The 17,240-nt window shown below is 43.7% G+C and overlaps 2 protein-coding genes across 2 annotated transcripts in view; one reads left to right on the top strand and one right to left on the bottom strand.

The window, feature by feature from the left end:
- Nucleotides 1–13,702, top strand: part of si:dkey-22o22.2 (neural-cadherin) — a 177,895-nt gene extending 164,193 nt beyond the window's left edge. The window contains exons 28-34 of the mRNA XM_050046302.1: nucleotides 2–182; nucleotides 896–1,062; nucleotides 1,192–1,456; nucleotides 1,946–2,126; nucleotides 2,231–2,481; nucleotides 3,887–4,044; nucleotides 6,131–13,702. Of these exons, the coding sequence (XP_049902259.1) occupies nucleotides 2–182; nucleotides 896–1,062; nucleotides 1,192–1,456; nucleotides 1,946–2,126; nucleotides 2,231–2,481; nucleotides 3,887–4,044; nucleotides 6,131–6,802 (1,875 nt within the window). The 3' untranslated portion in view covers nucleotides 6,803–13,702. The remainder of the gene's footprint in view (nucleotide 1; nucleotides 183–895; nucleotides 1,063–1,191; nucleotides 1,457–1,945; nucleotides 2,127–2,230; nucleotides 2,482–3,886; nucleotides 4,045–6,130) is intronic.
- Nucleotides 1–17,240, bottom strand: part of nagpa (N-acetylglucosamine-1-phosphodiester alpha-N-acetylglucosaminidase) — a 402,702-nt gene that overhangs the window by 313,973 nt on the left and 71,489 nt on the right. The gene's annotated exons all lie outside the window — the stretch shown is intronic.

The raw sequence follows: 17,240 nt of genomic DNA, 5'->3' as shown, positions 1-17,240 counted from the left end.
GGTGTACGACCTGGCATCTCCAGGTGAGAGTGTGGACAGCGCCCCGGGGTGCAGGCTGACTGATGGGGTGTGTGTGACGGCGGCCGGTCCCTCCTGCGGTGTTCACGCTTCCTGCCTCGCTGATTGGGGCTCCTTCAGCTGCGAGTGCCACCCAGGATACACCGGGCACAAGTGTGACAAAGGTGAGCCAGTGCGTGTGTGTGTGTGTGCGTGTTTTCTTCTTTCTGTGGGAATGATTAGATTCTTGTGCCTTCGTTATGACTCCAGATTTGTGGGCAGACAAAGTCAGTCAGTCTGATATGATACGGTTTTAACACAGAGAGCAAAAAGCAGTCAGAGAGACTCGGCGACAGCGTTTCTAATTCTGTCGTCCGCTCACAGCAAACACTCGACATCCACGGAAGTTTAATTGTTGGCTTCACTGACCTGTTTGTTGTGTCTGTCATTTAACTCAAACAGAGAGAGATAGTCATGTATGTATTGTTTGGGGGAATCAGTTAACATGCTAAATTGGTGGCCAGAGGGACAGATATACGTATATGTGTACCATGCTGTGTGTTGCTATATGTTGTGTATGTTATTCAACTTTACAAAAATATTCCATTTTGTTTGTGCATGCTTCAATAGATCCTTAAATATTTATCTTCCTGACAAAAACAGTTTTAACTTCACATTCAGCTGAAGCTAGTGAACTTGATCCATGTTCAGTTCAGCGTCTCTGCAGCAGGACGAGGTTTGTTTCATGTGCCAAAGATAAAAGTCATAAAACCACTGATTTTAAACTCTCACTGGCGTTGAGCTGACGTACAGATGTGAAGCTGCTGATGAATTTAAGTTTTAATTCATGTGAGTGAAGCACAGTTAACATGACTCGATATCTCCCTCCTCCTCTCAGCCGTCCCAGAGTTCTCCTTCGACTCGGGCAGCATTGTGCGTTATCAGCTCCGAGGAGGCGGCAGCTCTCGTCGTACAAACGTCCAGCTGCTGCTCCGGACCAGAGCCACCTCGGGCACCCTGCTCTCCGTGATGTCCCGGGAGGCCAACGAGTATATCATCCTGGAGGTCAGTCCACCTGTCAGCTCGTCATTAACTGACCTTCAACACACACAACGGATGTGTCTGTCATCACAGCATTAAGACAGGAGCATAAGCATGAGGCATCATGGGAAATGTTCATCTTGTCTCTTTCAGATCATGGAGGGTCACCTCTCCGTCCGTGCCAACCTCGGGGACGGTGCCCACGCTCTGCGCCTCCCCGGCCAGCGGGTGGACATCGGGCAGTGGGTGCTGGTCAGCCTGAGTCGCCACGACAACTTGTTCACCCTGCGGCTGGAGCAGGGCGGGGGCTCGCGGGAGGTCCAGGCTCGGCTGGGGAGCCGCCGGGAGATTGTGATTCACCCGGCCAGCGTGATGGTCGGCAACAGCCTGAATGCTGGAGACAGGGCCGACTTTCAGGGTGAGACCTGGATCTGATCTGGATCCTACTGGTTTCTTATTTCAGTGAACTGACTCAGACGTGTCTTTGTGACTTCACGATAAAAGCTGGTTTTAGTCTTTAAATACAAAGAAATCTATTTTTGTGTTTTCCATCATCACTGAGGAAACGAACATTTTTCACATCCACTCTTGTGCCGTTTCTCGTATAAAGTCCAGTGTTTCTCTTTCACATGTGACACAGACCACAGGAAACTGTGGTCTGTGTCACACTGCAGCTCATCAACAGACTTTCACACCAAGTTATTACTACTTTTACTGAAAGACACATCCAGGAGCCTCTGTCAGTGTGGGGTCGTACATTGAGCGTTCACCGCTGGTGTGTTTTGTCCTCAAGAAGCTTTCTCACCTACTGTAAATATTCCCTTCCCCCTGTGACTCTTCTTCTTCTTCACCCTCAGATGTTTGTTTTCTTCCGTTAAAAAACTAAACTGGATGTTTCTTCCTGCAGGCTGTCTGCAGGACGTTCGTTTCAACGCTCAGATCCTGCCTCTGGACGGGCTGAGCCGGGACTTGGTGACGGTGCTGGAGAGGCGGGGCGTTTCCTCGGGGTGCTCTAGCAACGCCTGCAGCAGCCAACCGTGCAGCAGCCCTCTACGCTGCATCGACCTGTGGAGGAAACACCAGTGCAAGTTAGAGACACATTCATACTTACTGCACACACACCTCCCAGCAGACCCTCCACTGGTTTACTTCTTGATTTTATTCTGACGTCACTACTTCATCTCTCTCCCAGGTGCCCCGGCGGTCAGGTGACGGTGACAGATGATTCTGGTCAGCAGCGTTGCGTGCCGTCGCCCTGTGGACCCTCCTCCTGCCGTAACGGCGGCATCTGCCAGGCGCTGTCTCCTGACAGCTACCGGTGCCGGTGTCAGGAGGGGTTCAGGGGTCAGCGCTGTGAGCTGGGGCAGGTCAAAGGTCACCGGCTGGCCGCCCTCAGCCCCAGCTCCATACTCGCCATCAGCATGTGTCTGCTCGTCTTCTTCGGTAAGAGACAAAAGCGTTACTCATGAAGTCACGTTAAAGAGAAACTACTGAAGTTTTTATTTTGCACCTGGATGAATCGAAGGTTTACTGAACCAGTTGTTTTACTGTCTTTAGGTTTCACAGTCCAAACAGTAAGAGATTTATCTTTAACATCCAGATATATGAAAGGTCTCCATTTGCAAAGTGATTTTTACCATCACAGAGCCTGACATTAGCACTTGCTCAGAGCAAGTTATCTCTCTGTGCTCCGGCAAGTGGAATGCCTTAAGAGAAAAATATTTGTGACGTCCACTGTAATGTCATCAGAAAATAAACTGCACTTCGCACCACCAAGCTCTGAACAGGAAATCTGACATACTGGACACCATAGAAGGTAACTCTGGGGTTGATGATGTCATCATAACGTCACTAATGTTGAATATCTCTGAAACACTACATGCGAGACAAGAGGCGACAGTTTATCAGCTCATTAACATCAGCTCAGATCAGTCAACTCAAACTCAGAGACTGATGAGTGTCCGTCTCCTCTGAAAACCTTTTGTTCTGAACTTGTGTAACAGTGTGAGAGCAGATCAATAGGTTTTCCATTAGCATCGACCGTGAACCTACAGACAGCAGTTATGTAAGCTTCACAAAACAATTCATTTTGAAGACGTCAATACATCTGATGAATTAAACCTGATTGTTGATCGCCCCCCGTGATGGTATTAATTGCGGCTTCCAGGTCAAACTCACAGTCTTTGGTTCAGTTGTACTCACTGTCTGATGATCCAGGTGCTTCGGTTGGTTTAAGAGATGATTGTTTTGCAGGATGACACTATGAACTGATTGTCTTAACTGTCGTATTTCAAATCAATGGGGTATTAAACGACTTCATCAAACAATAAAAACTAAGATTAACCAAAACACCTGCCTTTAATTAAAGGTTCCCGAGATGCTGGGTCAGGTGGCGCATTAGAGGGACTCACAAAATAATAGGAAACTTGCTGGAAATGGCTCTAACAGTATTGTTTGTTCTTCCACATTAAGACTTCTTTTCCCATCAGCCCCCTTGCTTCCTGCTCACCCCTGAGAGGACGAACATTTTGAAGGAGATTTTGGAAGCCTGTCTCCATCTAAATTTGACCCTCTGACTCACAGAGTGATGTTAAAGATGCTCCTCCCACTAATGGGCTCATGTGTATTTCACCTGTTGATAGTAATAATACTGATGTTTATAAATATCATGGTGTTAATATATCGGGGCGAAACGACTCCACAGAGCAGCGTTAATGAGCTGCTGCTGCTGCTACTAGCAGACAGGAAGGAAATGAAATCTGTCCCAGTGGTGCAGAGGCACATTTACGCACAGATGCATATTAACTCTGTCCTGTGCGTGTGTGTGTGTGTGTGTGGTGTCGCGCAGCGGTGCTGGTGGCGGTGACAGTGTGGAACCAGAAAGGCAGCCGTAACAAGTTCAGGAAGCGAGGAGTTTACCACATCCCCGCTGAACATGAGAGCTGGGAGGACATCCGAGAAAACATCCTCAACTACAACGAGGAGGGAGGGGGGGAGCAGGACCAGGTACACACACACTCACACACACACACACACTCACAATGGGTACGATGTTCTACTTTTTACATAACAGCTCACTTTTGTAAAAAAAAATCAACAAAAAAACCTGCAAACTGTCAAAAGTTTGAAACTGGAACATTTTACTAATGAACGGAATCAAAATCAGTTTCACTGATTCTTAAATCAATTTGTTTTTAATGAAATCACAAGGAAGGAAGTGACACAGTAAACTTGGGGTCATGTGGTGATATTCGAGCACAGGTGTCCTGATGGGTTTCTGGGGGTCCGTCCCAAGTCTCTTATTTTTATAGTGCTACTGCTAGCTCCTCGCTTGAACCGTAAGTTGTTCGAGGTCCGCCATCTTCTAGGCCGTCCCAAGTCTCTTATTTGTGCAGCGAGGAGCTAGCGCTAGGAGCTAGCAGCAAGCTTTAAGCAGCTACGAGCTAGGATGGTCGAGAGCTTCCTATCCGGAAGAGTTTTTCAGCTGAACGCCATGACGTATAAATACCCGCCCTCTACATCTGGCACATTTGAACGAGATGGCGGAGAAACAGTACAAGAGTAAGTACCCGTTACATGCATTCTTTGCAATGAATCGCTGTAATTCACGTACCTACTTCAAAGAGTAATGATATTTCATGCAAGATTGTTATGTTGCAATTAGGTTTATTTCAGTCACAACCCGTTGCGTTGTTCATCGGACTGTCGGTGATGTGCGGCTGCTACATGCAAAAGTGTGTGACCAGAGTCATGACGGCGGGGGGTGGGGGCTACTGTTTTGGTCAGCGAATATAATGAGACTTGGGATGTACCCATAGTAACGCCAGACGCTGGCTGCTTTACGGAGCAGATCCAGCGGTGCCGCCGTCATCAGGAATGGACGTCGCTTCACGTGACGCTTCAGTGGAAAGGACGTCTCATGTCTGTTAAACCGACAGTGCTCGCTCATCGCTCCTAGCGCTAGCTCCTCGCATTTTTTCCTAGGTGGGAGGAGCTAAACAGCTAGCAAAGTCGGCTAGGTAAGATAACTAGCAGTAATTTAAGAGACTTGGGACGGACCCAGGGTCTGTGTAGGTGATGGGATCGTCTCACAGGGTGAAAACACACAGATCGCTGTTGTCAGTGGTCATCCAAGAGCAAGTGTTGGATGGTTTTGTGAAGCTCTGAGCACAGTCCTAAGGTTCCAGGAATCATGAACAGACCTGGAACCAGAGCTGATTCAGTGGAAAAGGGTTACGAGAGCAGGACACAACTCTGGACAAAATATGTTGCATGTGCTACGCTAAATAAGTCTGTGAGATTAATGAAATTACTGCAGTAGCACATGTGCAGTTCTGTGGACCTTTGCCACTGTCACTTGTGGCCGCGCCAAGTCAAGCCATGCTGCGACGATTTGCATTTCCATTATCAGTTTAGACGCACCATGCTGCGCCAGAGATGGACCTTCGACAGAGTAGGTCGAAAAGCTGGGCCGACCACCCTCAAGTGGGTACCAGTGACGTCTGGCGTCCTGTTTTTAGTTCAGATATCTTTATTTTACTGTTTCACGTTCGCTATCAGCAGCATTAAAAGTTGAGTGAAGTTGCTGCTCGAAAACATTTCCTTACTTTGCTGCTTCCCAATAAAAGTTTTTACATAACAAAATAACAGGGGACTTTTACTGTGAAGAATCTACAGGAAATGAAATGTTTATCACTGAATTAGCAAAACTTTGTTAGCAGCTTTTCTTCAATAAAGACAAGTCTGATAATACAGCAGGGAGGAAGAGTGAAAGCAGAAACAGCCACAGTGAGATGTTGATGAAGAGCTGCAGACAACAGGCTCTTCCTGCACCTCTGTAAACAGCTCACCTCCAACAGGTGAACTTCTCTTACCTGCCCTGCTGTGGGAAAACACATGCAGCAGAAATAACGGGACTTTAGCCGCGGATCAGCCTGAAAATACAAAGATGTGAGTTTTTGTCCACGTCACTCAGCCCTACCCTGACAAGCAGACGAGCCTCAATGTGGAGCCCTGCATGTGTGTGTCACCTCTTTAGCTACTGAGGGTCGATACCTCTAACTGTGCGTCCACTTTCCTTCTTCTCTTCCAGAACGGATATGACATCACAGAGTTGAAGCGTCCGCTGTGCTCCAGTCTGTCCCAGTCCTCGTCCTGCACCACCGCCCCGCTCATCAAATCCTCACCCGGCTCCCAGGAGGAAGTTCACCCGTCCGGCTCCTCCTGCAGCTCAGGTGCTCCCTACCTCAGCATCCCGCATCATCACCACCACCACTATCAGCATGCCACCACCAACGGCTACACCAGCGACGCCACCTACGCTAACTTCACCACTAACGTAGGCAGGGACACAGAGGCAGGCGACGGTTATGTGGACGTCCCGTCGGGGTCGCGCTCTCACGTGGACTTTAAAAGCTACGTGGCACGAATCATCTGGGAGGCAGACAACGACGGCGAGGCGCTGCCGCCGGACGCCTACCACGTCTGGTGTGTGGAGGGCTCGGGGTCGTCAGCAGGAAGCCTCAGCTCACTGGGGTCAGCCGCGTCACGTAGAAACATTGTCACCGCCCCTGGTGATGAGGATGAGGAGGAGGAGGAAGAAGATGAAGGAGGGTTTGTTTACGACACGCTGTCGCGGTGGGGCCCCAAGTTCCAGGCGCTGAGCGAGATGTACGACCGGCCCCAGCTGGCGCTCACATACAGGGACGCAGTGGCATACATACAGAGGAGCCACAGCCACGACCCCCTGCCTCATCACCACTAGGGGGCGCTACACAGAGTTAATGCAGAGTGGGAGGAGCTAAGTGCTGCGTTCACATCCAATTTGAAACCAAAAACAAAAACAGTCTCAGAACAATATCACAACAGTAAATATGTGTCTGACATAAATGAAATGATCATATTGATGCTCTTGTTTTAAACATTTTATAATAATTTAATCAATAATTTGACTTTTAGAAATAAAAAAATCACCCAGCCTTATTATCAAGGCCAGATTTACCAGCGAGGGAGCCCTGCAGCACAAATATAATTAAATATTGTTGGTGGTCATTTGTTTAAACATATATTTATTAATAAATATACATCATGGACATTTTGACATCTGCAGACAGACAGAAAAGACAGGTCATAATGCAGGACACACTTTAATGCGCTTATTTTAGCCGATATTCTGCTCGTCCTCAAAAAGTAAACTCAAAATAAACCTTAAATTATAGTCTGAATATGATCACTTTTTATTTATCTCCAAAGTTTGTGCCATTTGATAAAGGTCAGTTCTGCAGCTCTCCGTCCACACCGGTCAAAACACAGAGATATTTTCTGTTCTTTTGGCTGATTAAACCTCAGATTAAAGTTCAGGTTGGGGAGGAGTTACAGCAGCGAGATGAACACAGTGCATTCATTAGAACAGAAGGAGGCACAGAGGAGACATGAGGAGGAGGAACACACAAGACAGAAAATAGAAATTAACGTTTTTTCTTGTTCAAACCAAACAAAGAAACACAGAAAGTTGGTGCAAGTCTAAATTACACATTTAAATTTGTCAACATTTTGGAAACGTTAGATTTGTCTGAAACATCAGGGCTGCGTTCAGCCTCAACAACAATTACAGTATATATCATTTTTCTTTTTTTCACCCTTGCTTTGGCAACGTAAATGTGTTGTCCATGCAAATAAAGCCCCTTTAAATAAACGTTTTTCTGGGGCTGAACGCAGCCTTGTTTTCTGCTTCAACTGGGCCTTAAACTCTGATTGGCTGCACCAGACCCACCTCACAGCTCTGAGTCCTGATTGGCTGCTGCTCCTGATTAGAGGTGAGACCAACGGTTCAACCTGTAAGTCTCAAACAGGAAGCTGCATTAGAGACGCTGTGATGTGAGTAAAACAAACACATTTAAAAATTGTGAAGCTGAAAATATTCCGTCGGCACCAGTTTAGTTTGTTGAAAAATCAATTTCTTGACAGAAACAAACTGGTTCACACTCAAAGTTAAGAGTTTCTAAACCTTTTAGAGTTCTCATCAATGGTGTTTTTATTTATTCAGAATATATTTCACGCATTTTGGATGTGAACCAGTTTGTGCAAACACCAAACTCCCTCTGTGGCTGTAACAGTTTGTCTGATATACTTTACGGCCACAACTAACTATTATTTACATTCTCTATTAATCTGCCAAGTATTTTCTCGATTAACTGTCTTTTGAATGTCAGAAATATGTGTAAAAGCAGATTACAACAGTCCCACAGGCCGGGGTCCAGCCTTAAAATGCCGTGTTCATGTCCTAAATATATTTATCATCACACAAGACAAAGAAAAGAGTAAATCCGCTTTAGTATTTTTCCTCTGAAAATTTCTTGAATCATTTATGGAATAACAAAATAGTTGCCAACTATTTTTCTGATGACTGGTTGTCAAATAATTTTAGAGTTGCTAAAATTGAAAATGTTAAAATCCTACACACTCTGAAGGCTTTGAATCTTTGGGCAGATTGTGTCTGTAGAATACTTCACTGTCTCCTCTGTGGCTGCAGCAGTATGTATGTAGTTTAATACGCGTATTAATTCATTATCTATCAATCCGCCAAGTGTTTTCTTGATTCTCTGTCTCTTGAATGTCAGAAACAAGTGTAAAATGCAGATTACAACAGACCCACAAGCCACAGTCCGTCTTAAAATGTCTGTATCCTAAAGATATTTATCATCATATAAGACAACATAAAGAGCACATCCTCACAGGTGAGTCGTATATTTACTTGAAAAATTACCTGAAGGATTTATGGAGCAACAAAATATTTTCCAAAGTCTGTCTTGCCAAAGTCAAACATGTTAGTATCCTGCACACAAGGACGCAGATCGTCTCCCTGTTCTGTGTTTCAAAATGGCCTCAGAACAACAAACGCTACCAGAAATCATCCCGTCTGCTCAGCAGCCTCCAGTAAACGTGACGTGAACGCAGCAGCTCTGCTCCCAGGTGGAGATCGATGGCGGCAGTAAAGCGGTGACACTTTCAGGGCTGCAGCTTCATCATGTGATCCGGATGTTTCTTCATGTAGAAAACAAAGAAGTCAGAGGTCTGAGAGTTCAGGCGCTCGATACAGCAAAGCACACAGAGAAGTTTTTTGCGTTCATGTGCCAGCGTCACACAGGAACATCTTTATTTATTTCTCCTCTTCCTTTAAAGCAGCTCAGCGTGTGCTGTGTTTATTTAATTTGTTGGCAGTTTGTGGGTCGCTGGCTTTATTCTCTTGAAACAAGGACTTTCAGAGTAAAAGGTGACTGTTGTGTTTTTGGAGGCAAAATACCATCAAACTATGTCAGGGTGACTGTAAGAATGATTCTGGTTCATTTGTTACCACTAACAACATCAAGGCCTTGATGTGAGTCTCACAAAGGGAACTCAAATTTCTTCTCTAAGGGCATTTTAATGTAGCATTTTAATCTTTTTATCTCCGCTCCGACAGTTCCAACTTTGACCCCAGCCACACAAACCAAACCCAACAAACAAAAACTCATTTTCACAAGGAAAATCCACCGAAGGACGAACTTTTCTTTCACCTGTATTCTGTAGATTCATCTTTTCATGCCGCTGCTGTCGATGTTTTCACACGTTAACCTCCAACAAACAGAAGAATCAGCTTTTATTTTCTCTTTTCTACCTTCCTGTTGCACTAGTGGATGATTCAGAGTCCTCACACAGGACACACGGATCTGTTTGCCAGTATAAAAAATAAAAAATAAAAAAAGACACCAGGTGAAACACTTTTTATCCTCTCTGTGTTTCCAACATGTAAAATAAGATTTGATAGTTTTCAGATGAGATTATTTTTGTACTCCCTTGTAGAAACTTCCCAGAAGCTCCCATCCACTTGCAGCTGGTTGTGCACCGTGTTCAAGGGATAGTTCGGATATTTTGCTGCAGGGTTGTACAGGGAACACATCCATAGTCAGTACATTACATACAGAAGATGTCAGTCGGCACGCCCCGGTTTGGAGAAGCAGGCTAGAGTCTGACATGGAGGCTAAGCAAAGCTGTGGACGGGGGCAACAGCAAGATGTGTTTCAGCCACCTAAAAAACTCGTTATCACTTAAGGGGGCGCTATATTGGGGGTATTTTGAAGCCGTTATATCGCTCTCCTCAAAGCCAGACTCCGTTCAGAAAATCAGTAATTTATCATCACTGAACACAGGAGCTGCTGGTCTGCTACTGCCCCAAACAGTTAGCTTGTTTGGGTCCTTGTGTGACTTTGGCACTTTAAAGTTTTAGTTCAGATTCATCAGAGTCACACAATAACACAAACTATCTAACTGATCGAAGCAGTGATAGAAAAGCAGCTCCTGTTTCCACCGAGCTAAAATTACTGTTTTCGTCAGTGGAGTCTGGTAACCCTTTGAAAACAGATATCCTGCGGACAGCAGCTGGAGATCATTGTTAAATAGATCTAAAGTGGAAACCAGAACAGCTAGAACATTAACTTCTTTAGAAATCTAAGGCCTCTGTGTTCTGTGTCATCATGTTGTACGCTCGTGATGATGTCATTTCGTTACATACGGGGCCAAACTCGCAGAAAACGCACAGAAATGATAAAACTATCAAAATGCCTTTGCACTCATCTCAAAAAAAATAGTCAAAAACCTCATGGAGTGTTAAGAAATATAGTGTTTATGTTTGTACATTTAAAAATCTTTTGGATCGATATGTTTTGTGTTTTTTATTTTGTAAAATCTGATGAAAAATCATGTCCAATTTTTTTGACACAATTTCAACACCTTAAACAATTATTATGATTTTTGACTTACATAACCTTTTAACTTAGGTTGTACAGATTCAAGGGATGTGACACATTTAAAGATACTCCATGAAATGACATCACGATAAGCAAAAGTATAAATGTAGGGACTGGCGAATTATTTCTATTGCACCATTCAAAGGGTTAAGAGGGATTTATACTTGCGGCAGAGGCTACGCCATAGCCTACACCATTGTGTGCATTTTATTGTCTGTGTCACTCAGCAGTTACACCTCCAAAACACTAGAGATTTCTTCTGCTCATATGAAGCCAGGATAAATCACACACAAGACTTAAAATGCTATTTTAGTGGAGGCTTTATTGTCTTCACAATTTATTGTTTCTTATCTGTGAAATTAAAGTAAATCAAAGCTTTGTTTCCACTGAGGGAAATGGTTTCAGCTTACAGAGACAGACAGGAGGTCTGCGTCACCGCGACGTGTGGTTATATTTCTGGGGAGGTGCACGTCAGGCTACGGCGTAGGGTACAGTGTCGATTCAACACAGAAATATTCTGCATAAGTGAGAGATTAGATGAGGAACTGAAGCTGTTAACACCTTCCTCACTGGAGCGGGCTGTCTGACGCAACGGTAAAGTGGTGAAAATAATATAAATTTAGCATACACTAAAAGTGATATTGATTTTTTTTTAGGTGCGACTTAAATACATTTTGTTGCTGCCTCCATCCACATCAGTACATTTCTGAACTGTGCTGGACTTCAACCTCCTTCTCCAAACTGGGGGCATCAAGTGTATGTGTTACCCTGACTGTGGATAAGTACCTCATACAGCCCCACTTCAAATCTGAATTATCCCTTTAATGTGCTGGACGGTGTCACACTGAGTGTTTCTATTAGTTGGTCAGCTTGTTTGCGGCTCTGTGTTAAGACTGCTGACTGTAGAAGTGAAGCCACTCAGAGGCTCAGAGTCTGTTTGTGTGACGGCGTCCTCGTCACACGGCAGGTGGAGGAGCCACAGACGTGCAGCTAAATCACATTAATGTGAGCTGGAAGGCCGTGAGAGAGAGAGACGAGGTCAGCCCGCTTTAAACGCCGCAGATCAGTGAAGGCCAAATATGTGTAGAGATTTATTAATGACAAAACTGTTGAGGAAGCACAAAACAAGTTTTAATCATCTGCAAGTTCAGATCTGAGAGCATGCGGTCAGATAGCTGCCCGAGACAGGCCCGGCTATGTGAGACGAGATAACTACGGGCCAATGTGTGGACACAAAAATCCAAATTTTGTTAAAGATGTATTCACATTAAAGCAGAATATTTAGGCTATAATGCTTCTTTGTCCAGCACTGAATTCTTAGGAAGGTTTCTAACTATTTAATAAGTTTAACAACCTGTAATGATCGTTACTGATTCACCAGGTTCAAAGTGAAGAGCAGAGATTTTGAAGCAAATCTGATTGATTATAATTTGTAACTGTAACAGACGCATTGCTGTTCGGGTACGAATAAAGCAACCTGGGCATTGGATTACATGTAAAGTCAATGTAAAGACACGATTGGACGCAATTTATCGTGTTGCGATAAACACGATGGACGCGACGCCAATGACACGAAATAGACAAATGATGCAAATTAAGCGAGGAGCACGATTTTGCGTTATATTCGTGAGAGTTAAATAAATCTGAACCTCAGTGACCAATTTGTGCCGCAATAACCAATCAGTATTGAGATTCTCCGGGGACGTTTGACCCTGAGGACGTACTGGCGGAAGTTCATTCATCGATTCAGTGATTTCACGCGTAGGAAACGAGTCAACACAAATATTTTAGCGTAATGTGACACGAAACTTAACATCACGTTTGGTGCGAACACAACATAACACACACGCTAATGATAATCACCGTAACAGAGTTCAAGAGTCACTGCGACTCTCTCTGTTGCTCCCAGATCTAAACTTGCAGATTAATTTCAACTTGAATTAATTCAGTGTTCACTCAGCCGTCTTCTGTGACTGCACATCTTTGCCTCAGCTGCAAACTTTCCATTTCACCTGCGTTAGAGCGTCCAGTTTGATTCAGTGTTCACGTGTCTCCTGAAGGCGAGATGAGGACCAAAAAGTCGGTTCAGACCTCCCAGCTGAGCAGCACACACACTTTCCTTCTAGAAACTTCCCATATTAAAGAAAGAAGATGTGAAGCAGCAGTTTGTTGGGTGGTGTCCACAGTCTTTAATCTCTGTTCCCAGCCTACCTCTCGGCTACGTATGTTGTCATTGCACCGCCTAATGAATGTAGTTTTATATGTGCGTGTAGTGAGGGAGCGTCCCTGAGCGTGAGCAGGCAGAGAGTACAATCAGAGAGTTTAATATGATATTTGATAAAGTCTTTACGTGCGTAACTCAATCCTCAGCCGACAACACAAACAGTTCCAGATGTTTTAAAGGTTTTTGATGTACACTTCAGGTCGTGAGTGTCTCCCAGAATACGTTCAGGAAGTAAAAGAATATTTGCCGCTGAGGTCGTGGGATTGTCGCGCTGAAAAAGAGTTTCCCAGGTTTGTCACTTCGCAGTCGAACAGTTTGATTTCTCTTCTGGTACCTGAATAAAAAAAGAATTGTACTCAAAGCTATGCATCCAAATGGAACAACACAGGTGTCTTTTTCTAAACTGATGTGAAGCTCCAGATGTTGTGTCTGTACTGTGACACATCTGTTGATGTTTGTGTAAATTCAGTATTTTTAAAGCAGTTCAGTGTGTGTGTGCGTGTGTGTGTGTGTGTGTGTGCGTGTGCGTGTGTGTGTGTGTGTGTGTGTGTGTGTGTGAGCAGTGTTGATCTGTATGATATGATGTACATATGGACGTTTTATAGCAACCTAACATGGAATATTCCTTTTGTATATGACTTTTAATAAAAATGGCTTTTCCCCAAAACTTTGATCTGTTTCAGTTTCTGATTCAGAAGAAGAGAAGAAGAAATGTAAGGAAGGAAATCTGTCTTGGATACATGCGCTACCTGCCGTTAAAAGATACAAAAGTTCCTACATCTGTACACAAAGCTGTCACTGTTAACTGTCCTCACACACTCGGCACCTACAGAACATGTACAGACTGTCTTCAGCCGAGAAAAGAGACGGGTTTTAAATATGTAAAAGAGTTGCAAACATGTTTATAATCAGCTGAATCAACAGTAGAGGAATCACTTCACAAATCTCACTAAATTCTTGATGTAGTGAAGTAGCAAGTGGCATCATGAGTGGATGCTTTTTTCCCACAATGCTTTGCACTCAAAAAATAACAATAAAGCCCCTCTGTGAACACGTCAGAAGTCTTAGTTAAAGTATTTTGTTACTTCTGAAGTTGCATCGTCTCATTTAGTTTCCTCACCACATGGTCAGTTTAGCAGCTGTTCTGGAGCTTTCGATCATTATCGTGGTCTTCCTCAACAGATAGTCTGCCCTGTTGCCATGGTGATGCAGATGATTAAAGGTCCGTTTTATTCTGTGCATGTTTAGGGCTTTCATCCATGTTGGTCTAAATATTGTTAGTGGTTATAAGTTTCTCTTTGACCTCAGAAACAGCAGCTAACAAAACAAAGTAAGAAGTATTAAAGGTTATTATAAGTGTTATATAAGGTCTTTTTGTTTGTTTGTTTTTAGTAAATGGCACATACTGTATGTACAGTTTGAATTAGGACCATTGGAACACTGGCTGACCAATAAATGTCCTTCTTCTTCTACTGAGGGTCCAGCAGGCACTAATAACACAGCGTAATGCTGCCCTCCACAGGCAAGACTTTACTATTCACCCTATATTTTTAAATAAAGTCCAGAAGCATGGAGAAATTTCAGGACTGCTCTCCCAGTAAGTACAAACTCCACTTCAGACGCTAAAATAGATTTGAAGGAGAAAGATCTGACAGCTCCCTGAACAACTGCCGCCTTTCATTTCTGTATTTGTCCCATGCGAACACATGTTGGACTGTTTCTGATTCTCCACACTGACACAAACCGTCTGAATGTTTGCCTGTGACTTTTAAATCAGTGGCTAAACCACAACGCCCCAGTGTCAGCCTTGTTAAAACAGCATCACCCCTTCTTCCAGATCTAATCAGCCATCTTTTCTTCTTAACACAGGGCTACAAAGAAAAGTGCTGTCCGCCCTTCGCTCTTCTCTCCACTCTTTTTGCCACTGAAGCTCCAGTTTTTCTTTGCAAAGGCTTAATCATTCACACTTTCCCATTTGGACACTCGAGCCACTTTATCAGATATTTCATTTCCCTCTAGTCCTGAGTGTCTGGACCCACAGAAAGCCGACTCATCAGCCCATTTTCTCAAATCTTAACAAGCTGCACAAGACCTCAAGGAGCAGATCAGGATGGGCCCATGACAGTCCACCTCTCAAAGCTAACAGGGTGTAACTGACCTCAGTTAGGCCTCGCTGTAACTGCTGGTAAGCCACCCTTGCAATCTGCGCTGTGTGGACAATAATGAGGAGGCTTGTCATCTTTTTTACACCTCCATTTATTCGCTGAACAGGAACAGGATATGTACTGGTCAGTCATACAGCTGGCTCATTACAGGCAGCTCACACACAGCACGCTACAGAAGAACAGCACGTTATTTTAGCACAGAGGCCAGCAAGTGATTTCATAAAGTGCATTATGACGGACATTTTATTACTTAAAAAGACATTAATACACAATATTCGAGCACGTCTCAATGTTTAACGCCTGCAGTGGCATCTACCTACCACCTCTGAGAGAGGGCGCCCTTGAGCCAGTAACACAGGCACAGTTAACCACATAACTACACAAGTGCAAGACTATCACATTATAGCAATAATGGCAAGTGGAATTACATACAACACAAACTCTTTTACAAACTTTTTTACATGTTGTCAGAAGTAAGGGTGCTCTGCTGGACCTGAACATTTCCCACAGCTCGGGACCTTTGACCCATCAGCAAAGATAAAGATTCACTCTTTCTTAAATTGATGTAAGCACCTATCAGCATTTATACATGTACAGTTTCTGTTCTGATCAGGTAAGGGTAAGTCCACCTCAGTTTCAGGGAGAAGCCAGAAAGGAACATGAGACCATAGAGACTCAAGCCCTTTTTCTTTGTACCTTAGTTTTTTTTTTAAGTATGTTTATTAAGCAGACTTCAAAGCAAGTATTACACAGTGCAGGTACTCACTGTAAAACAGAAGTCTGAGATTTTTCTCAAACATGAATTTTTCATCCCATACACAAAAACAGAAACAAACATTACGAACCAGTCACCTCGAAATCACCCTCCCACCGACCCACCTTCCCAAATGTCTTTCACACTGTTGTGAGTGCCAGAGGAGATGATGAAGAAGAGAATAACTAAGTAAATAAAATAAAATTATTTTTTTTTAAAAAGAATAAAAATTAAAAGTGAGAATGAGGGGATAAGAAGAGTTACTGAGCAAATGAATTGTCTATCTAAGTTACAGAGTTAATATAGGAGAGAAAGGGCTCCCAAGTCCTGTGGAATCTTCTCACAGACCCTCTGACTGTACTTAATTTTTTCTAGGTGGAGAAAAGACATTAAATCCTTTAACCAAGAAGTTGTGCTGGGGTTTGGGCTCTTCCACTGCAGCAATATGCGCTGTTTGGCTATGAGGGTTGTGTTTCTCCTGATTGTTAAAGGAGATTTCCACAAGTCAAGCTGGGACAGGTGATGTTCTAAAAGTCCCACAGCAAAGTCTGAAGGTCTCTGTCTGAGCCTGATCAAATTCTAGCAGATGTTTACAGAGCAAAGTTTTTATATTTTCTTGTGAGGCAACACTGCCACCATGTGTTGAACTCTGATATTACACAAGAATAGATGCATTTTAATGGTTTTGGCTCAATTTTCAAATTTCAACATGCAAAAACGCTGCTCAAACAGTGTGCAAAATAAAAACCTCCATTAATCAAGTAATGATTTAAAAAAGAGGTGATTCCCTAAAGTCTTTCTCACTTTTCTTTTTCGTTCTTTCTTTGTGCCTGCATGATCCATCCACCCCCGTGTTTAACAGCTGGACAGGTGTCCCTTTTTTCTCCAAACATACCTTTGCTCATTGTGTCCAAACAGTTCTGTTTTACCTTCATCAGTCCACAGGACTTGTTTCCAAAAAGCATCAGGCTTGTTCAGATGTTCCTTTGCAAACTTCTGACGCTGAATGTTGTGGTGAGGACACAGGAAAGGTTTTCTTCTGATGACTCGCACATGAAGGTCATATTTGTCCAGGTGTGTCTGCACAGTAGAACAGTGCACCACCACTCCAGAGTCTGAGAAATCTTTCTGTGGGTCTTTTGCAGTCAAACAGAGGTTTGATTTGCTTCTCTAACAATCCTACGAGCAGCTCTCTCAGAAAGTTTTCTTGGTCTTCTAGACCTCAACTTTAACTTCATGCCTTTTGGAGATCAGTTTATCTTCTACTCACTTAA

This window comes from Epinephelus moara, chromosome 6 (genome assembly GCF_006386435.1).
Source record: "Epinephelus moara isolate mb chromosome 6, YSFRI_EMoa_1.0, whole genome shotgun sequence".
NCBI lineage: Eukaryota > Metazoa > Chordata > Actinopteri > Perciformes > Serranidae > Epinephelus > Epinephelus moara.
This window is presented reverse-complemented; position numbering and strand designations above follow the sequence as displayed.